We start from the raw sequence: 24,225 nt of genomic DNA, 5'->3' as shown, positions 1-24,225 counted from the left end.
ACGGATAGGTCTGAGGCGGGCAACCCCATTTCCCGCCGAGGTATGTATAGTGCTTTTCTCAAACATGGTATGAAATAAATAAAGTCTACTGAAAATAGTAACTTTGGATGGCTGTATCTCCTAAACGGTGCGTCGTAGCGCAAAAATAATCGAATTTTCGTTCACCTTTGGTACCCCGTATACGCTTATAAAAAAACAAAAAGTTAAAAAAAATTCAAAAAAAAACGAAAAAAAAATTTATATTTGTATGAAAACGCACCCAAAATCAAATATTGTCTAGGGCCCGTACCAGTTGCAGTTGGCACGTCTATAAAGCCCCTTATAGTTTTTTTTTAATTGGCTAAATACCTGGATGTTATGTCACAATTATCTGTGTTTGGAAATTAAAAAAGAAGACTTTGCCGGCCTTGGCCTGCAAGGTTTGTATGAAATTCCATTATCTATCAATCGTCCTAGCAGCACCTGCAACGTCATACTTCGCTGCCAATTATAAGGCACATAACATCAATATTTCATACCATGTTTGAGAAAATTTATTTAAGTATGGTAAACGATCGGTACGAGTATTTTTATGACTTAGACCGTTTTCACATTATCCGATCCGATATCGGATGTCTGTAATGTATGGGATATCGGTCCGACATCCGATATCGGATCGGATAATGTGAAAACGCACTTACTCGTAGTCTGCTATATATTGAAGTAAACTAAATAGTAGGATAAATGCAGGTCATAGGCTTGTTGGAAACCAAACATCGAACAATATTTTTTTAGCGTCCATATCATACTTGAATAGCAAATTTTAAGCGACGGAATTTTCATAAAACTTTTCCTACCGTAAAAAAACTAACATCAACTTTAAGCTTCTGAAAAGGAAAACATTAAACACGGCAAACAAAGCTTTTTGAAAAATGTGTAGTTATTCTGAAACGCCAATATTAAAAGGTCCGTCTACATACTCGTATTATGTAATTGCATTCCCTGCTTGTTACTACTCGCTAACATCTTAGGAATAGAGACATTATGAATGCATTAGACTAATATTTTATGCACGTTCAGCGCCTTGGTTTTGCCACATCTGCTTCCAGAATGGCACCTTGCGGAATGTTGGTAAATAATGTAACGCGATAACTACATGCATTTACCTACAACAGTAAATACGATTCATATAATTTTGTTTTGTAAACTGAGGAACAACTCTTGAACATTACATACTTAAACATACATACTGTACACGATAAAATCCGGCCATACATAATATGGCAAATCTTTTAATAGAAAGTTAATTTTCAAGCGTGCTGCTTTTCCATATAATTTGTGGATATCAACCTACAAATTAAAGATATAAACATACCATGAATTTTAGCAGTGTATATCTCATGGTACCAATATTTTTTTGTCCACTGTCTTCTGGCAGTCTTTACAAAACTTTCCTGTTAAAAAGATTTTTTGATGTTTAATTATATTATCAAAAATATACCTGATGATATACTTACTGATTCCACAATAGTAAACATTTATCTGATTGTAATAAGATTAACAAAGTTCTGAGGTTTTCTAACTTTGCTGAGTTCGACTTTTTGACACTTTTTGGCTTTCCCATACAAAAATAACTTTCAGTGCTCGGAGTAGAAAGCCTTTCTGACTCCCAAATGTCGAAATGACTTACAATAACTATTTTTTTTTGTATGATGACATTGTAATGCGTGTAAAACGGCTTTTAAAAATATAACTGCTATTGTGAAAATTGGGATAGGAAGCCTGTGAAGAGTGTCAAAAAACGCTGGACAAAAAATTAAATGTACTATGGTCTGTATTCGGCGAAAACTCACACATACTCATGCATTACAATGAATAGCTACTATTATTGCACAGTTTAAGATATACTGGTTAATAAAAGTACAAACATTACTTCAAAATGTAGATTCGGGAAAAAAATATTCCATATCATGCATGGCCGGATTTTATCGTGTACAGTCTTTATAATATGGGAAATCGAATATGTTTGGAAATCTGTTTTAAAAACCCCTGAAAACCTCCATATATGTTTAGCTTAATTTCAACCAAATCGTTAGAACGGTTTCCGAGATTCCTAAAATAATATATTGAATATATGCAAACATACATGATGTAAACAAAAATTGCTCGTATAATTTTATAATCACGCCTGTATCCCATAAAGGGGTAGGCTCTTACTAAGTTTCATGCCACTTCTTTATCCAAATTAATCTTATTTTTACTTATATTTTTCTAATCTTATTACTCTTATTATACTTCCCTCCTTATCCTCCATATTTTCTTAAATTCTTGTGTGGGATCAACTATGTATTTGGGCAGCTATGTCTTTGTCCACTGAGCGTTTTAAAACATTACGATGCGATACCTAAATATAAAAAAAAAACAGTGCAAGAAGTTATTCGGGTTTATCCATAAAAACAATAACCACAAAAGGGAAACCTTAAAATTTCCTGGTAACGTTTGAAAGGAAACCGCTGTAAATAACAGTGATTAAAACACCATAAGAAAGTTCAGGTACGAGACGGTCGTACACGTAAAACCAGAGCAAACCGGATCCAAATCGAAGGGAGACTTTGGTGTAACTGGACCACACCGTCTCGTATATCGCCCCTTAAGTCGAATAAGATTTTCTTTCGAACGCCGCCGCAGCACCGCAGTTTCTCTTTTTTGTGAGTGCACCTGCGATGTAGGGCAATGTTGGTAATTTCGAAACTATATCGTGATTGACGCTTATCGGACTCTTTGATATGAGACTAATAAATGTTCATTTATTTTGTAAACTTAATAACTTTGAAGTACACATGATAAATGCATTGTTTCCTTTGATGCCTTGTTTCACTGATGTGTTTGTTTCATGCATATTTAATTAATTAATTAGCTCTAATTACAATATTAAGTTACATAGTAGAGTCGTGTTCAGATATTTTTGTTTGCTTAACTGTGTAGATGTAAACCGGTACTACAGAGAAGTGAGTTGCTACCGAAAAAACTACGGTTGAGATGTACCTACAGATCACACCATAAGGGTTCATTTTGTACCTTTTTGATTCGGAACTCTAAAAACTACGCTATGTCGTCTAAGTATTTTTCATTATTTTACTGGTAAAAGGAGAACTTTTAATTTGACTGTGTAATAGAATGTTAATGTAACAAGTAAATATTTATAATGAGTTGTCACGTGTGACAATTCGCGACCGGCGAGCGTCCCGCCGCCCGCGCCGCGTGGGAACTCGACCGGCGCTGCACTCCACAGTCTCCACAGGCACTAAGCCATATTTTACATCAGAATTCGACGCACTCTAGTTGCAGCGTGCGCGTAAGTAATCTGCGCCATTAATGTCACGACTAGATTGTGAATCCTTGCAAGCAGATATAGGTACTCCACTGCCTACCTGTAAACTGCGAATACTGCAATCTCTGCTAATGTCTGTAGTGCCATTTATTGGTGTAAATAATTTTGAGACCTTAAACGCGTTAGTCATATTATCAATAGGTAAATGAATAAGGGTAGCTCGTAACACTAATAATTACGTACTATATACGGCGCTATACATTTTAATATTTACTAATTAGTATTATGTTATTACTTAACATTTCATATGTACCTAATTGATTTTGTTGATCTAGTTATACAAATATCATAAGGCATATGTATATGGTTATTATCCTAATTAATACTCTTGTAGGTACAGTATATGTATTTACCGCTATTATTACTAAGTACTACTACCCGTTTAAAGGGCTAATTTTTAAAGTTACATAATTTGTTAAAACCGAATTTAGAATTAATTAGAATTACATAATTTGAAAAAGGCGTGAGTTCTTCGCTGTTTACAGTTGCGAATTGCGACTTTACAACGTAATGCGTTCAGTTAAGATGCCTGTGCTCAAAATAAATAGGGTAAATCAAATATGTCAGGTGGTGATCCAATCTCATTTAAAGTTTAAAGGTGCATGGCTTGTGCATCAAAAATAAATAAAAATGTATCACATTATTAAAGAAAATAACGAACACAACCGAATGAGTATAAATGATTTCATTCTAGTTCGGTTAAATTGAAAAGAGTTTCATGTTTTATTTTACTCATTGGAATACATTTTCATTACGCTGGTATTAACAGTACGTCATTTTAAAAATATATATGACAGCACCTACGTCAAATTCTGTCAATCAGGTTGTATGTAAACAATTATAATTTAATTTATTTTTACATATTTAGATACTTGTTAATCGATTCTTACTTAGAATAGAAGAAAGGGAAATGCGGGCGGGTATACCTATTTATTAAATACCTACAATATTCCGTATGGTGTGCTTCTGGTTCAAATTTTTATATAAAAAAATGTTTCAATTTCATTAAAGATTACCCTGTGCATACCACGAACACGTAAGTAACCGTAAGTTCATCGTTGTTTAGAAAGTAACGCTCGTTTTGAATGGCACTTCTCCATTCAACTAGACCAGATGTTCATGGAACAGTCACCAGCATACGTATATGACTATGAACGGCCGTGACAACATATCCGATTCTCTATAGGGGCCATAAGTATATGACGACATATTCCCGGTAAAAAATTGTGATGCTTCGTGACCGGCAAAAACATAGTCTCTCTTTCTAGCGTCTCGCGAGCGTAGCGTCGGGCCAACTGTATGGAAAAAGATGCCGCGTCGCGTCGGCGCGGCTTAGCCATACAGTTGGCCCGACGCTACGATCGCGAGACGGTAGATGTGGGAGGGTCCTTATCCGTATAAATATCTGATCGGGTCGCTTAAAAATATTTGTTTCCTTATAAAAATCTAAATTACACTCTCACTCGCATAATTATCTATCCATTGTTAAAGCAAATATATATCTTACGGGCTAGAAATCATTAATATGTAATTAAAGTGCAATAACAAACCCTACCTTAGTTGCCTTAGAGCGGTAAATTGTATGAGGTGATTTGACATCTCACGAAACACGTGCAGTATTATATTATCGTTGCATATGTCTGTCTCATCTGTTCTTAAACTATGACAACTAAACTTATTACAAATCTGATATCAGAAGCCTTTTTACAAGCTTTTATTCAACTTGCCTTGTTAGTTTGGGTCAAAACGTAGAAGCTAAATTTGACCCACTTTCCGGTTTCCGATTGAGCTGAAATTTTGCACACATATGTAAATCACGTGACAATGCAATATTATGGTATCATGGAGGTGATCTGATGATGGAGCAGAAAGGTGGTCAGAGGAACTCTGTTATGAAACGTCGTATCCCCATTGAGTAAGGGGTTTTTAGAAACATCTCGGAGAGCAATAGATGATTGTTGAAAGAAAGGTACAGTCGGCTAAGGTAAAGCTTGTGCCAAAAATGAAATTTTTGCAAAAAAAAATATTATAAATTGGGAGGTGTAATTTTTTATTATCTCTGCATTTCATTGAGAAGAAAAACCGGCCAAGAGCGCGTCGGGTAACGGTCAGTGTAGGGTTCTGTAGTTCCAGGGAAAATAATATATTTAGGGGCATGAAAATGTCTGTCAAAGTTGGCATTTAAATTTATTGTATTATTTACTCATTTTAACTTTATTTTTGTGTGAAATTTTGCTCAGAATTTGTTCGTTATCCTTTTGAATGTAGTGTATATCTACACTTCTAAAGTTTATGTTCCATACATACTTACTACAATTTTCTTTTCATTGACAGACGATTTCAATTTCAATTTTCAATTTCAATTTGATGGATAAATATCCGCGGCCTGAGGGGTGAATTGAATAGGATCAGGAATGGGGGAATCGGGTCGCAAAGGGGGTGAATAGGTTTACGAAGGGGGTGATTAGGGTCGGAAGAGGGGTGAATTGGGATGTGTGGTCAATGGTTGTCAAATTGTATAAAAGATATATAACTTACCTAAAGTGATGTTTTTATGAATGACCTCTCTGTATATGGACGCAATTTATACGTCAATGTATTGCTTCGTAGTTAGACTAGATACAAGAAATCAACATTTAGAAATGTTAATTACACTTCTGTCAACCTCCACGTTTCACCCATGATTGCTATAATATAAATGGATTACTTTAAAATAAAAATCATAAGTATGAAACTATACAACTAGGGAAGAAATAAAATTATTTTATTGAATAATTTTTGATTTGTTCTTTTTCAAGTTTATATAAATAATAAATTCTCAATTCGCTCAAAGGTTGAAAGAGACACCTTATAGGGATAAGTTCGCCTTTGTACACCATAACTATACTGTATTTATATGTCCTAACTTGTCTTATGTACAATAAAGTGTTCACATACATACATACATAAATTGAAATAGATATCATACACGAAAGAAAAAACGACAAGGCCTACTGATGGTCGAGCCGGGAATCGAACCCGGGTCTTCAGCTTACGCAGCTAACGTCATTACCACTAGGCCACCCGCCCGCCGTGTGGTACCCAACGAAATTTCTCTAGTGTATGTTATCTCTGATAGGCACATTTTGACCACCTCGTATATGAATCTTATAAGGCCCATTTGCACCAACCACTTAACTCAGGGTTAGTGGGCTGTCAACTGTCAAATTCCATGTAAAATAGTGGGTTAATCCTCCATCTTCGTTGGTGCAAGTGGCACTTAGAGGATTACGGTATAGCGAGAGACATGGCGGGTTCGATTCCCGGCTCAGCCACCAGGGGGCCTTGTCGTTCTTACTTTCGTGCGTGATATCTATTTCAATGTATAAGCTTGAAAACGGTTATGACTCTATTTTCAAATAAGTAATTTTTACTGATAAACTTTTTTTTTTTTGGCATTTAATTTTGTAAGGTATGCTCCCAGCCGAAGATCAGCGCTGATGAAGAGGCACCAAAGAAAACACGTCCGTTCCATACAAGATTTATTAGCAGAGAGCGAAAATATAAACCTACCCACAATCAGTCGGTGCCTATAATTACTAAACTACCCACATATGTCACAAATTTATTTCAAAAAAACCGGCCAAGAGCGTGTCGGGCCACGCTCAGTGTAGGGTTCCGTAGTTTTCCGTATTTTTCTCAAAAACTACTGAACCTATCAAGTTCAAAACAATTTTCCTAGAAAGTCTTAATAAAGTTCTACATTTGTGATTTTTTTCATATTTTTTAAACATATGCTTCAAAAGTTAGAGGGGGGGGGACGCACTTTTTTTTCCTTTAGGAGCGATTATTTCCGAAAATATTAATATTATCAAAAAACAATCTTAGAAAACCCTTATTCATTTTTAAATACCTATCCAACGATATATCACACGTTGGGGTTAGAATGAAAAAAAATATCAGCCCCCACTTTACATGTAGGGGGGGTACCCTAATAAAACATTTTTTTCCATTTTTTAGTTTTGCACTTTGTTGGCGTGATTGATATACATATTGGTACCAAATTTCAGCTTTCTAGTGCTAACGGTTACTGAGATTATCCGCGGACGGACGGACGGACGGACGGACGGACGGACGGACGGACGGACGGACGGACGGACGGACGGACGGACGGACGGACAGACAGACATGGCGAAACTATAAGGGTTCCTAGTTGACTACGGAACCCTAAAAAACTTAATGTCATTATCAGTTTGCCGTTAATATTTGTGGGGTTTGAAATTGGACCAGAAGTGATATAAAAAAAAGACTATACATTTATAACCTTTTGAATTTTGGAAGTCGGTTAAAAAATCTCGCCAAATGAGAATCTTTTTTCGCACAATTGTAAAACTAAATTATCTTTACTAGTTACCTCTAAAATACTAAATGAAATGACATCTATTGCGACTTAAGTAGTTTGCATAAATTAGTAACCCAATTCACCTAGAGACGGCGCTGCACTTTGGGCTACTTAGTACATCATTTTCTGAAGATTTTGGGTTCATGGGGTCGGAACGGGTATGAACTACCGTAATTTGTGCTGAATAGGACCAAAACCGACTTTTGAACGTCGATAGCACTTTTTTTATATGTTCCATGCTAATTTTTTACACAAAAAATCTTCCAACGGTGTGAACTTCGGTTTGTCTTTGAAAATATGTCGTTTTATTTAGTAATTTTCGCTCACCCTAACGTTGGGGTGAATAGGGAAAAGTGCTAGCGTTGACCCTTTTGGACTACGAACAAAACCTGACTAACTAATATGTTAAGAGTAGTCGGTTATGTATTAATGATAACCTTAAACCAACCTTTATAAATGGTGCTCTGACGCAGTGAACAAGTAAGTATGGTCGTGGGCAGTGCGGATAACGTGTTAAAATATAAGCATAGTTTGTTGCTACTTTTCATGTTTAAATAACTTCTAAACTAACGTAGTGGTATTCAAGTAAAAGGTTCACAGTGAATATTAAGTAGCTTGCCAGAAATGTGTTTCTGCTTAGCTATACCTACCATTGTAAGTATTGAGTTTTGTATCATAAAGTCAAACTAGGCATTTATTACTAGAATCGTCCCACGATAAGTTTGCAACGATTTTCACACCCTCGCCAGTGCAGATGTTATTTTAAACGTCAAACTTTGATGAAATTATGACGTTTACTTAACCCTTGCAGAGGCGGGGCTATTAAAATCTATGCAGACTTATCGTGGGACGATTCTAATGATTTACTCTGTGGGGTGCCTTTGATCACTTGCATGGGGTAACATTGACCATAATGACACATAGTTGATTATTGTCTGATTATGTCACGGTACTTGTTGAGTTGAGGCAGATAATTTGATCTCTTCGTGTGATAAATATTGAAACAATTGCAAATAAAGTTGGTTTTTCGAAGATGGTAGGTAATTTTAATTTTTGATCAAAGTAACCCCAAAATAGCGTTAAAGAGTTGTAATATTTGACTTTGCGAACCGTGTTTTTATCTTTTCTCGAGATAAAATACTTTTGCAAGGGGTTACATTCGATTACCATTTCAAAAAAACATAGGGTATCAAAGTAACCCCAATGTCAGTTTAAGTTTGATCTCATAGTTTTTTTTTCTGCGTACATTATTTTGTTACTTTTATAGATTTTTAGCAGGAAAAGACTAAAAAAGTTGATGGTCCCATTTTTTTTCTTTCTTTACATTAATAAATACCCATTAAATGTAGAAGCTAGAGAAGTTTAAATTCCCAAATTGGTCAATGTAACCCCAGTTTACGGTAGACACCGTGAATCTATTCTAATAATTCTCTATTTATTTGAAAGAAAAATCGTTACAATTCTAAAATATGCAATCTAAGATAAAAATGCTTTTCATATATAGTTACAAACTTAGTTCAGAATTTTTTTCGTACAACTTTTATTAAATTGGTCTACCTATCAAGTTCAAAATAATTTTCCTAGAAAGTCTTTATACAGTCCTGCTTTTGAGATTTTTTCATATTTGAGAAAATAGCCCTTATTGCCTGAAATACGGCAGTGATATTGACATTATTGACATTGACATTTGCTTTTTCGTATTTTGACTGCACTGTTGTATTTTTTGCCATGCTAATTTGAACCTTATCTCTGAGCGATGTTTTTTTAATTTTCAGTCACGTCACAGATGTTTATGACATAACATCTAGGTATTTAGCCATTTAAAAGAAACTACAAGGGACTTTACAGACTGCAACTGGTACAGGGCCTAAGCTATAATTTAAAAATTATACTCTGTCAACCAAGTCTGTCAGTAAATAAGAACAAAGAAAACTATATGCATCCTTTTCTTTAGGGTGCTAGAGAAAAGGATACCTATAGTTTTCTTAGTTCTTATTTACTGACATACTTGTTTGACAGAATATATATTGTGATTTTTATATGTTTTTTTGTTTTTTATTTATTACCAAGTATGAATTTCAACATTTTCAACTCAAGAAACTGAAATTTAGAGAAGAGACTCGGAAATTGGGTAAGATAAAGAGTCTGATGCAGATGGCGATGGCGGTATTGGGATAAGATAAGATATGCGTCGATATTCCCTATCTTTCTTTGTGTCTCTGACTTGACTGCTGCTAGATGTACTCTATTCATTAGGTTTTTATTTTATACACATACTTTATTTTGTATCAAACTAAATGATAAAAAAACCTAACGACCAAAAAGAATAAAGAAAATATCTGATAGTCTTTAATATAATCCGCATATACGTAATGCACAGCACAGGCCTCTGAAGACCTGCAGGGCAATCATAGTCGCGCGATAAATGATAAAACATCGGACCGTCCCTATTGCACTTACAAATAGTGCGATAGGGCTGAATGTTTTATCATTTATCACGCGACCTTAATTGTCTGCCTGGAGGTATCGGCCTTCACACACGACTTTGAATAATGTTTGCGGGGATAGGCAGGCTGACGATTTTTAATCTAAGTATAGAAAAGTAACGCAAAATGAAGTGCAAAGTAATTTGAAATACACCTAGATAAACAATCAACTGAGTAAGGAACGTTATCTACATATTTAGGTAAATTTAAGTCACATGAGACGTGAACAGAGAAGGAAAGCTAGATGACGCGTATTTTTTCTCTGTCTTCTTGTATGCTACCTTTTTTACAGTTTAAATTTCTCAAATGAGGTCAGTAGTTGACTACAAACTCAAAATAACACTCTTCAAAAAAAATTAAGGGTCACTGACCTTTCACAGTAAATTGAGGTAGTGTGAGTGAAGGGTGTTTGTGTGTGTAATGGGGTAATTTGACAGATTCTGAAAATTCTCCCTGCTCTACCCCCTCTTAAGCAAATTCACCTGCAACTATAATTTTCTTCTTCAATCTGCGAACTAAAATATATACGTTTTACGGACATAGCAATCTGGCATAAAATTGCAACAGAGAGATCAAAGGCTGGCCGATCAAGTGGTCATTTCGTCTTCTCTTCACTGCGAAATATCAAGGGTCGTCGTGATGCGAAGTTATGAGCGCAAGTGACGATGATCCGGTGCGTACAGTTACGCGTTTAGCACAAATATATTTGCTACGATCGCCAATTTTGTTAATCTACAAGTCCGTTGCTTTACATTATTTATATTGAAGTTTGATACCTAGTTACTGATAAAACAGTAAGGGATGTAGTCTGACTCTTTATTTGTATAGACTTACTGAAGTTTATGTCAATTTTACTTGGAACATCACTAAGTGATTTTTCGATGTCCATAGATTAATTATATTATAGATATATTATGTTAGGTCCCGATAACCTGTAGCATGAAGGAGAATATGGGCATTCATATCATTTAATTTTTTTATTTTCCTGCCTTATGTATATACAGCGGTAGTGAACTTATAAGTAAAACGATTACGGCAGCAATAGTAAAAGATAAAAATTAGTCAGCGATCCCAGCATAGGCTTTTTGAATTGTCTAGGAATACATGTAAAACTCCAATTTGTTGCATACTTTTAAAAAAGTGTGGCATTTACAAGAATCGCAAGCCTCGTCCGCGGTGCACCTGCAACTACGTGTACCTCCGATGTATCATTTCGCATCAATGTAGAAACAGATTTTCGATTCAATAGTCAAGTAAGGACTGTATCGTTAATTATAGGGACACAACAAACCTCGTCTAAATGTTGACATGTGCATAATTTTGTATTATTATGGTCCGAGAGTATGATCTGAAGGTATTGGTAAGTACTATTTGATATAAGAAGGTCTGATATTTTTTTTATTTTAGGGACTTTATGGTACTTTCATTAAGGTCTAGCAAATACATTTCGGACAACCCCTAATCTGGCTTAATTTGAGAATATCTCAAAGACTTTTTGTACGATATCGACAAACAAAGGTTAATATGCTGCCAAAATATATTTTTTAAGAGTCCTCTTCATGGTTGTTCAATTGGGTACTTGCAGAATAAATGCGGTGAATTTATATAATTTAAAAAAACGCATTTTTGAGCAACGTTCCGGTTTGCCGTAAATTTTTGATACAAGCAGGATGAGAGAAATAGATAAAAAAAATTAGGCATAGGCCAATGTCTAATAGACATTCATGGTGTTTGAACAGTGCCTAAACCAGATCGATATAAACAGTGTATGATAGTTAAATTCGACATCAAAGTCGGAGTTACCGTAAGCACCATGCCACATTCTCTAAATGGCCGCCATACACGGATCATGAACTTTATTTTTTTTAAATAACAGTGGCTAGACTATGTCTAGATATTCTGCTTTGTTGATCATGTGTCGTTGAGGTTCGCACTGTACAATTTTTTTTCGCAATTGTGTCGTCTTGTACGCACTTTGTGAATTTTCTAGTAGCATTTGTCCGAAATCGTAATTGGTACTCGGGAGGATTAAGTCAATGCTGTCTAAACCACATGCTTTACGTCGAGTTTCTAGGACAAAATGCGTACCTTATTATGTGCCTTATTAAGCTCATGTCTTCTTATAAGAAAAAAATATAATAGCAAATAAATACGGCTACTCAAAGTTGTACCCATATTTAACGATACAGTCTTTATATGTAAGACCGCCAATTAAAGCCGTCGCATTGTCGTTGGCCGGTTATCGCTACGCGGATCGAAATCCAGCCAGCGCGGCTACGTGCAGCCCCCCTCTCTCCCCCAACGTAAGCGCAGGGTCGGCCCGCGACACTATCGTCGCCATCGAGACTTTAGCGTTAATTGTTCGCTTATTTTTGCCGCAAATATATACCTACAAGGCAATTTGTAGGCTTCGTTCGATGGCTCTCTAAGATAAAGCCGGGCATTGTTAAGGCGATATCGAGGCCGTTTATTTCATGTTAATTAAAGATAACGAACAATATCTGATCTATTTCATTTCATGATATTTGTCCAGATGGATTATTAAAAATAATTACAATATTTAAAAACTCACAACGGTCGTCCATACTGATTCCTGCCTTCTGTGCTGGCACCGCTGGCCTTGCAAAGTAAATATGAAAAACAGGTGATAGGTAAGTACCGCTGCGAGTTGAATATACCTAATTGCACTCCCACCCTTTTTCTGTGTGACATTCTGGTATTTTTACGGGAGTACCACAAGATGCAAACAGCGGGTTCTAATCCAAACCAAAGCCTTATTAAGACGAAATGAAATCGCAAGTATTTCATTAAATCGATATTGTACGTAACGAGTGGGGTCTAGGACACGTGTAGTCGCGTCGCGTTTAATAACGTTTCCGCCTGGTGGTGCGGCGCACCGCACGCTGCACGCTGCCGCACCGGTGCTGCGTCGTGATCCAGTTGGCGGCTGCTCGTAGGTCTCGCGCACCATTCTTTCGCAACGCCTCGTTAACCCACATGCATTGCTACCTAGTACCTACCTACCCGCTTAGGCGCACCATCCATTGAATTTAACTTTAGAGCGTGCGCAGACAGAGAGCGGTCTGGAGTTCTGCGTTCCGCGTTCAGAGTTCTGCGTTCTTTAGAATGTACCGAGTCTGTAGCAGCAACGCACACAGTGGGCAGTCTGCCCGCGGCGGTCAAAGCGGAACGCCGCGTTCTAGCGTTCTTTTCCCGCCGAGACAGAGAACGCCGGAACGCGGGGATGTCTGAGGTTGCAAACACAGGAAAAATAATGAATTGGTTAGGAAAAAAAAGGATTTCTGAAGGTTGAATCTACGGATAGTACACGACGAAATGCTGTTGTTTATTTTATCCTTAATAAATAATTACAATATCCCAGAAATACAGCTAGCCTTTATTTTTCTCAATTATTGAAACTAAATATGGAATCAACGAATAAAAATATGGAATCGCTGTTCATCTGTAAGGAGAATTTAAAAGGAGGAATTTTTGAGCAAAAATTCTTCATAGGAAAACGAACTTTTCAGTAACATGTTGCATGTGCAAAGACACAAGCGAACTAGAACGCGAGAGTTTGAACGCCGCCTGTGTGCGTTGGGACTCTTGAGCGGTCAACTGTCACCAGAACGCGGAACTCTGACAGAACGCAGACCGCTCTCTGTCTGCGCACGCTCTCAACATTCTGCTGCAGGGGATCGATTTTTGAATTTCGAACACACGAATTCGCCGTTCGAAAGTCTGTGGAAAACGACGTAATGCTATTTTTGAAAAAGGACCACTTGTTTTAGATTCTGTTAGAAGAATTTAAATCGCTAGTAGTGGAGATATTATTGAGAGAATCGAATGGCCGAGATTCAAAAATCGGCCCCCAGCCCAGGGAAACAGCCGATATCGGATCGGATAATCTAAAAATGCACGTATATAGTTCCTTGTTTAGTTGCTTCGACTGGCAACGCATATAATAGAGCGAAAACAAACCTATAAACAAGAAGACGTAGTTCTAGGCTAAATCTAGTTTGAAATAAAAGCATTAAATGACTATGGGCTACCTGATAATGATAAAATAATACTATTTAAGTAGTACATACACATGTAAGTATTTACACAAAAGCAAGCACTTTGATTCAAATAAATGTTAATTTTTGAATAAGGTGCAAAATAAATATAATATTGGATAAGGTACAGCGGGGCAAATCTCATGTTTTACAATGTTGATCATTAAATAGAGTGTCCACCGGTTATATATGGTAGGCGTGTACATGCAGAACTCAACATCATAGTGTAATAATGGAAGAAATGTATTAGTTACAATTGCCCCCCAGTCGAGCTTTGCCCCGCTGTACCTTACTCTTTGAATTGCACTTATAATCGCTCAACATTAAATCATCCCTAAGGACTGAGTACTGGAGACATGCAAGCCACGCGTTGAATCATTTGACCTAGATCAGCGAAACAAGTTCTACTGCTCGAAACCGACCGAAAGTTTGCTGATCCGTTCATTCAACTGAAAAATATTTTTACAACTTGAATTTTATGCACGAGTGGGGAAATTTTGAGCCATAAACGCTCAGATTACGCATTTCATTTCGTTATTGGGTGATAATTTAAATAAATTCAAGGTTTATTATTAAAGTACAGCAATTATCTATAACCAGTGTATGTGTATTTACAACTCTATTACTGTTGCAACGTAGGTGTAGTACTCAAATTCAACGGTTTAGTGCAAGCTTTATGATGTAATTTGATTATGTTACTTGCAAGTTGGCGTGATCATTGTAGGTCTGATTTTGACACTTTATTTGATGGTATATTTCCAATAATAATAAACTGGTAAAATTGAAGATCGAACTGCTATGCAACTTGAATAAATCTGCGACTTGTATATAGATAACAACAAAATTAAAAATTTGAAAAAAACCCCGACATAGTGGATCGATTTTCATTAAACATGGCTATGAACACTCCCGACTCATTCAGCTTTCAAACAACAAAAACTAAAGCTAAATCGGTTCATCCGTTCGGAAGCTATGATGCCGCAGACAGACACACACACAGACAAATATACAAACACTTAATATGACCTGTCAAACTTATAACACCCCGTCGTTTTTGTGTCGGGGGTTAAAAAAGAAAATATTATAATCTACGATCCGCTACAAGTGTCAATGTTAGTACTGTACAGGCTATAGGGCCAGTTATTTATGGAGCAAGGTACCTATTCCATATTAGTTTCCTGAGCAGCGAGATTCCCGCGATGAAGGAGCGCTTTAATCCGATTTATATTATAATCTACTGCACAGAGTGCTAAATCGTGAGCGTTCATAATTTATTGCCATTATCTATTACAAACTACAAATTTCATTTGATTCGGCATTTATAAGTTTAGTTAGTAGGCGCTGTTACTACTCGGAATTCCTAGAAAAACCACTTGGTCGGCCTTGTTGTGGAATCAATATGTACACAACACGTTCAGTACATTAGGTACCTATCGGCTGTCGATTGATCCGCTTTCCATACAACGTTATTTGTCGTGTTTCCATACCGCATTATTTCAATCAGTTTTGGGAAGCGTGCGCGTCGCCGAAGCCAACACCTAAAAGCCCTTTTGACACCTGAATTAAATGTGCAAAACTGGTAACGTAATATTGAATTAGTACAATATAATTATCTTTTTTCTTATTTTAACTTTCTCAAACCTGCTTATGCTTTACAGTTAATGATTATGAATTAGACATCAACGCGCTGAGCTCTTTACAAAATTGGATATAGGTTCGAGTAGTTTCACATTTCTGTTGGCTGCCTGTAATCTAATATCCTAAGTTACATTTATCACGCTCGCCGGTATTAAATAGTATTATTAACATATCCGGTATTAATAAGAAATCGATTAAGGGGAAGCCACCTTAGAATTAATTTATTAAACTAACACAACCTTAGCGAATAAACTCACAAGTGTTACGGGCGAACTATTTCGCTTTAGGTATAGCAATTTTATAGTCCATACGAATATGAGCCCATTATTGATATACATACTTGTATATTATTTATGTCCTTTGTCTTCTATGATAATGATAAATTAGGTTATATGTAAGTATAACAGAGTATACATAGTTACATACATACATATTATGTCAACGACTTAAACGAACATTCTAATTGTATCATGAAATAAACAAATAGACAAAAAATATAAATAAAAAATGAAATAGATGTTTGTTTTATTTCATGAGTAATCACCTATCGTGGTAACCAAAGACAATATTATTCTAATTGTGTATGAATTTGTTATAATCTTAATAAAATCATTGATATCTACGCAATCAAATGTATAAAGAAGCTGTTAAGATGACGGAAATATATCAATAAACGTGAAGTCGTTAAATATCTACATTTAGAAACTGCAACTGCAGACCTTTTTAGTGACGAGTGTAGGGACTTGTTTACTTGGTTGGACCGGATGTATGATGGCCGCGTAGGTATTTAACGTTACTGCCGTCAATTAAAGATTCGTTTTACAGGCTTCATTACTATCATTCGCCGCGGCTCCATTGGCTACAATTTTACCTGCAATTAGACGTACGCTTAATTTGACATGCGCCATGTTGTTGTGCTAATTCGAAATACCCTTCTTGGCACTGGAGCGTCGTGCGTTGCAATACTTGCAATGGGTACCTCACTAACTATAAGTACTTGTAGCTCACGAGAATCTCTTGTAAAATTACAAGAAGAAAAAAACTCCAAAACCGTTTTAGTGTTTTATCTTGTGTAATTCTCAAAAGACATAGGAGTTCAGAACGTAATTTGAAAATTAGGTACTCAAACATTATTTTAGACATAGCCTTTATTTGAGAAATGTTAATAAATTGAAACAATCAAGGAGTAATTCCATTTGTACAAGACCACTGTACACTGAGTAACGTCTATGAGGTGATGCCCACGTAGGCCAAAAAACGATCCGTTGATATTGAAACGGAAAATGATAGAAAACATTTGTTTCGAAATAAAGTTGAACATAATATGATCCTAAATGTCTCAAATGTCGGAATATATTCTGTGCGTTAATAATATTTGGTTAAATAGCAGCACGTCACATATCAGCTGTCGCAAGCTGACACCGCGCTGTTTCGGTCCGCGGGACGGCTCCGGTTCGTGCCGTGTCGTTTGACAGCCTTTCTCACTTTACATCTTCTACTGTTCACTTTAACAGTAAAATTATAGCAGTCCATCATTGCAGATACTTATTTTAACTAGGTATACCTGTAACTAAAAGACAGACTAAATCTAGATCACATATACAATTTCAAATCCTGGGTACTTTTAGGCATGTAACATTGAGATTAAGTAATTAAAGATAAACTATTTGTAATGTAATGTCTCTAAGCGCTACGTACCATGGCTTAAAATGCTGCCAATTAAATAAGTTTTAGGTTGTTTCATGCAATTATTGCAGCTGATGTTCATTTGGTACCCGAGTCAGAGATAGTTAAGTTAGCTTAGAGTGTTCACTATAGGTTCATAGATGAAATTGTGTTAACAATCCATACTATTATATACTTATGTATATACATATAATATTATAAATGGGAAAGCGTGTGTGTCTGTTTGTTCGTCCGTCTTTCAACGCAAATTGGAGCGACGAATTGACGTGAACTGACTACGCTTTTCGGTGAAGGAAAACATCGTGAGGAAACCTGCATACATCTGAAGAATGGATGGAATGCGAAGGAATTTAAAGGTGTATGTGAAGTCCCCAATCCGAATTAGGCTAAGCCCTCTCATGCATGAGACTGTGTCTAGCAGTGGGATATATATGGGCTCAATATATTTTTCATTTTTATTAAGATAACTAGCTTTTGCCCGCGGCTTCTCTCGCGTTAGAAAGAGACAAAAAGTAGCCTATGTCACTCTCTATCACTTCAACTATCTCCACTTAAAAAATCACGTCAATTCATCTCTCCGTTTTGCCATGAAAGACGGACAAACAAACAGACACACACACTTTCCCATTTATAATATTAGTATGGATATACGACCGAGCTACAGAAGATCTAAGAGCTTCGTTTACACCATTAATCATCTCATGTGATGGGGCCATTGGGACTGAATATAGCAGTTTCCTGAAAAGAACAGCATCAAAATTAAATACGAAATGGGGAAAACCATACTCGCAAATAATGTTTTGGTTGAAGGTAAAGGTCTAAATTTTCCTTAATCGAGCAGTCTCAATAAGTGTGAGAGGCACCCGGAGACTTATAAGGGCCTTCGAATGTGAGGACGGAGCTGGGATCCTGTACTGAAGAAGGATTCCGAAGAAACGGCCTTAGCGAGAATAAGTGATTTTCATCTTTTAACAATAAATCGACTATTGCCACTGTTGTTAATTTAACGTTCCGGACTACGTGCTTGTTATTGTAGTTGTCAATATTTTATATTTCATTTTATTTCGTTGTACAAGCAAAATAACTCTAATAAAAGATTCGTTGTATTGTTAATAAAAAAATTATTAAGATTACGTTTTATAATTTAACATGCTACATCTGATGAATGGAGTGCGCACTCTAAGCTATTTTACTATATGCCTCTAAGCTCGAGCGAACCCCGACTCATTGTTAGTAATCGTCTAACAGTGCACAAACACCGGCACACCGGCGGCGTGACTGGCTCGCCCAGCTTGGCTACAGCATCTAGAAACGTGAACCAATAACTTAAAATCATTCAACGTTCATATCGACTGATAAACTATCCTATCAACGATGCATCCGTTATAATAAGCTTTGTTATACGGTAGTAACGTCATCTCTACAACTGCCAGGCAATGGTTTATAATTTTAAGGGATTTATAATTTGCGATGCATATACGTAGTATATTAAGATAATATAATATTTTGCAAGCGATTGTTTAAATATAAATTCTTTCTTTTCAGATTAAACCACCCCTTCGTACGAAATACTGGAATGATGGCAAACTCTACCGAACTCTTCACTGCCGCCACCGAGAGCCGTGTGAACTGAGTCGTTGCTAGGCAAGGCTTAGGCTGGAGTAAATAATGGGAAAAAGGAATGTACGGATCAAGTTCGCACACTCCATTGGTCCACCCATTACGTTGAGCAAGTTGGACAAGCTCGAGTAGCCGCGTGCCGCTCTCGAACCGCACATTGCACTTTCAGTTACCGACGCACTAGCGACTGCCAATAAAGTACAAGTCATACCTGCTTAGAATTCACGTACATATTTAAAAGTAGATTTATTTATTGTAGTACAAAGACAAACCGAACAATCAAGGTGTTATACATGCAACAAACCTGTGACCAGACGACTGCCGAGTCGTCGCCCTCGGTTACAGTAATCGAATCGGTAGTCATGACGGCCACTGCCCCGGAATTGTCAAAATCAGATTTTTTTGACTTCGTGACATCGAACGAGGTTACAGACGCTCAGTATAAACAACAGATGCGTTCGGTGAACGTGTTTATGGAATCACCCGACTCGCGCTCTAACCCGTTACTGTCGGAGGAGCCCAAGGAGCAGAACAACAACAGCCTGCTGGCGGTGACGAGCGCGCCGTCGCCGGCGCCCGCCGCCGCCGCCGCGATGCCCGCCGCCTCCACCGCGCTGCAGAGCTTCGACTCCATCTGGAATGTGGATCGCGACCGGGACCGCCTGGAGACCGCGATGCTAGAAGATCTCAATAAATACTACTGGAACCAGGACAGCGAAATAAACAGCGCGCACCCATGTACTGACACCGCTATTTCTAATAAACTTATCAGTAACAATACTGATGGACAAATATACACACTAACAGTACTCAATCAAGATATACATGAATCGAGTACCAACAGATATTGGACCAAGGAAGAAGACGTTTCTATGTCCAGCCCTACCGATATAGATAATAACTCCTCTTTAGATCTTGAATCCATACTAAATATGAACGGATTCCCAAATGACTTCAATCAAGATTCCTTGAGTTCGAATGTACTTCCGAAAGTTGAAAGCTATAGCTACGAAGAAAGTGAAACTGAAAGTCAGAACCCAGATTTAAGCTCAAGTGATCTAGTTAAAGTGGAACCCTTTAGTTATGAAGACAACGATTTTCAGTCTAACGATAAAGGGACGACTCTCGTAGTTCTGTAATTGGCACACCACTATTAGAAAGTTCTGTTGAATTTAACAATAATAACAATGATTGGAAACTAACCGATCAAAACACTGACACAAATGAATCTCTATTAAGAAGTGCATTACAGGGAAAAGCTTTCATTAGGTATAGTACGGTACAAAAGAAACTGGACGCAACAACAGAATTGAAAAGAGTTATAATTAATAACAATAATAAATCTGACGTGCCTTCTATGTACCACGACAGCAAAGAGGGCGACACCGAGCTGTTGATCCACACACCAACAGGGAATGTGAATATTTCCATTCTACTAGAAGATCCTAATACGACAGTTATCACGAACGGTGACAACCCGACGTCGACGCAAAGTGTAGACGACATTATACTGTCGCAACTGGACGCCAACTACCCAGAAGACTACGAAAAACTAAAGAGGATAGCGACGGAGCTAGGCGAGTCCGTGCAGCCGTTCTGCACGGTAGAGCCGCTGGAACCGGCGCGTGGCGTCTACAACATTCACCACGTCAACGGCGACATTGTGACTATGATTCCCGCGGGAGAAGTGCAGCTGCCGCACATGCAATTAGTAACGGCTTCACCCGCGGTCACTAGTACCAAGACAGTCAGCAAGAAGTATAAGCGGATCACAAACAAGAGCTCGCCGCCCGCGGCACAGCCGCAAACAGGTACGGCCATCCAGCCCGCCACGTCAACTTCGAACGGTGTGCGCAAAGAGCGCTCGTTGCACTACTGCTCCATCTGCTCCAAGGGCTTCAAGGACAAGTACTCAGTGAACGTGCACGTGCGCACGCACACGGGCGAGAAGCCGTTCTCGTGCTCGCTGTGCGGCAAGAGCTTCCGGCAGAAGGCGCACCTCGCGAAGCACTACCAGACACACATCGCGCAGAAGAGTGCGGCGGCGAACGGCCAGCCGAAGCCCGCCAAGCAGCGGTAACCGCCCTCATATTATTGCTACACTAATCGTACATCGATCTTTTACGTTAATAGTCAATAGAACTTTGTCACAGTGATAACAATAGTATTTTTAAGCAAATACCTAAAGGCTGAAACATCACAGATGAATTTGGTAAGGTGCTAAAGTAAAGTAGTAATTATCTCAAAGAATGGCAGTTATAAAATATTGAAGAAATATGAAGGATGTCCGCAGCCTTCATTTTTGTTAATTTGTATGTATTTCCGTCCGTTACCGAACACACGTCTAGCTTTAGCTAAGGACAGGTACTATTAAGTTTAATTATGAGATTATCATAAAATCTAAGTACATTCCGTATTTATTAGTCATATAGCTACATTTATTTTAATGTAACGTTAAAGTCATACGTACGTATGTTTGTAATGTTTGCACACAGTTTGGTTCTTGATTCAGGGCCCCGCTTCGCTTAGTTTTTGATAGACCCTCCCCCTGGTGTAATAGGTATGAGGAAAAAAGCATCTGACGAGCGCACTGGGATGACTGCACGGCGCCGAGCCGCGCGGTAATTTCTCTCTCATCGTGAGACCAACTAAACTTTCTAAAAAAAAACAGAGCAAAATAGCTGAGTACCATCTTTCACTGCTCTACTATCGTATCTCAATCTCATCGCTGTCCTTTCAGTTTAGTGGGCGGTAGTACATATTTTTGAAGAGATACACATTGAAACAAAACAAAAACACATTCAAATGGCGAAAATAATTCAATAGTATGAGAATTAGTTAATTATTTCCACAATTCAAGGCCAAATAAATCCCGATAAGGTTATAGCAATGGCATTAGCTTGAAATTTAAACTAACGCCGTGCCATTGCTTTATCGTTGTGATTGGATTGGGTTTGTTCATTAGAAACTCAAAACGAAAATTAAACATTACGATCAATCCAACCCAACCTCTAAATTGTACATAATAGTCCAGCAATTTATCTCATGATTTTGCATGTGAAATTAAAATCTCATTTAGATTTGTAGTCATACATCCAGCATGCTTACGTGGTCTACTATCTCAATGCGTTTAATAAAACATAATAAATAAGCAGTTTATGCCATATGTTAGGAGGACGCCCTAATGGCGAACATTGCCGCTGCCGGCCGGTTATTTGAGCGTCGCTGTCGGACGCCACTCGAGCGGGCTCTCATTCCCAATTACATCTTTCACCTCTTACTGGGAGAGGCCTGATTACTCCCAGATTGCTATAAATTTGAACAACAAGCGGTATTTCAATGTCGGTCTTTAAAATTGTGCTCCCTTTCTCGTGTAATAAATTGGCCTTCCTTTCTTTGTTAAGGTTTATATTGTTTCATTGCATTCCACAGGCAATGTTTATCTCTAGTAAATATAATGTTGTATAACTCTTATAGTGTTTTACAAAGATCTCACCAGGAGCGGTAGTCAAACTCTATAAGTCTCTCAGACATCCCTCTCAGACTAAAAGTACAAACGTGTTGCAAGTGAGTGAAATAAGAATTAGATCAAATTAGTAGGTATTCATTTGTAAGTTCGGACCGCTTCGCTGTATGGACATTGGACAGTAGAAATAGACGTTAGTATTAGATTATTAGTTCATGAATCTATTTTTTTTTATTTAAACTAGTCCGATGTTAAAAAAAATAAAACACGATTATTCGTATTATTTAATATTGAATAGTGTAGAGCAATTGCAGCTCATAATTACACTTTCACTGTTTTACAAATTTAGATCTAATAGAGCTTTCTAAAGCTACTTTTATAACAAATCCGTTTTAAAATAATATACTTATCTAAAATCACAGATGGATTTTATATTCGTTAATAGATTAGTCAGCGTTTTTGGGAAAGCGCAAATAGTTTTTTGTACAGTAACCACAACAGGAAATGGCTCTTTTTTAGGGTTCCGTACCAAAAAGGCACAAAAGGAACCCTTATGGCGACGCCCTGTCCGTCTGCCTGTATGTCTGTCACATTTCTAAATATCGTCACTACTTTTTAAAAAACTTGTATCTTCTTCTGTAAATGAAGAGAAAAATGTATTAAGTATGTATGGAATGCATATATACTTACTACGTTTTGTCTTTGAGGAGCAGTGTGAGATACGAGATTTTTTAAAAGTAGTGACGATATCTCGAACTACTTATGCTATCGATTTGAAATTTGGAACAGTTATAAACATTTTAAACCTTTACAAGCATATAGTATTATTTAAAAAAATATATTAATATTAATTATAGAAAATGCCCCAAATGGAAGGGGAGCAAACTGTAAATGTCAAGTTACTAGGTCAAGTGGGGTATCTTTAGAAAGAGCTCAAATTGTAGATATCAAAACTATTTTTTATAATTTTTTTGTTTTGGACAAAAAAAGAATTATGAAGGAAAATGTAAAAAAAAATACCGTTAACCCCTCCCCCCTTATCTCCAAAGTTTACCAACGAAAAACTATGACATTTTTACGAAATATTGCTTTTGTGCTAAATATTACAGGAGAAATAAAATCGTGTCTGTAATTTGGAAACTTTTTTAATTCACAAAAAACTTTTCAGATTTTAACTTTCAATTTAACCACCCTTGCGGGTTATATTGAACTTCAAATTATACGGTATTATATAAAAACTGTCCAAATCGGTTGACATTATAAAGAATTATCCCTGAAAAACTAACATGACTAAACAGGTCGCGCAAATTAGTTAGCGAAATCACCGAGAGATGGCGCTGTATCTATTGGTAATTATAGTCAAATCTTTAAAATTATACATAATATATGAGATACATGAGATTATTTTAACTTTTGTAAGTTTGTACGGATACGGAACCCTCGGCGTCCGACTCGCACTTGGCCGGTTTTTTTTAATAAAATGATGAATGACTCAGCATTGCTTGGGCTAGTCATGGCCA

At 37.1% G+C, this 24,225-nt stretch overlaps 1 protein-coding gene across 1 annotated transcript in view; it reads left to right on the top strand.

Annotated features, from left to right (window-relative positions):
* LOC125241584 (asparagine-rich zinc finger protein AZF1) overlaps positions 1 to 23,306 on the top strand; it is an 86,196-nt gene extending 62,890 nt beyond the window's left edge. The window contains 2 exon segments of the mRNA XM_048150131.1: positions 19,165 to 20,355; positions 20,358 to 23,306. Coding sequence (XP_048006088.1) covers positions 19,602 to 20,355; positions 20,358 to 21,319 — 1,716 coding nt within the window. The 5' untranslated portion in view covers positions 19,165 to 19,601 and the 3' untranslated portion in view covers positions 21,320 to 23,306.
* The last annotated feature ends 919 nt before the right edge of the window (positions 23,307 to 24,225 follow it).

The sequence above is a fragment of the Leguminivora glycinivorella genome, chromosome Z (assembly GCF_023078275.1).
Source record: "Leguminivora glycinivorella isolate SPB_JAAS2020 chromosome Z, LegGlyc_1.1, whole genome shotgun sequence".
NCBI lineage: Eukaryota > Metazoa > Arthropoda > Insecta > Lepidoptera > Tortricidae > Leguminivora > Leguminivora glycinivorella.
The sequence above is the reverse complement of the archived record's forward strand: the minus strand, read 5'-3'. Positions and strand labels throughout refer to the sequence as shown.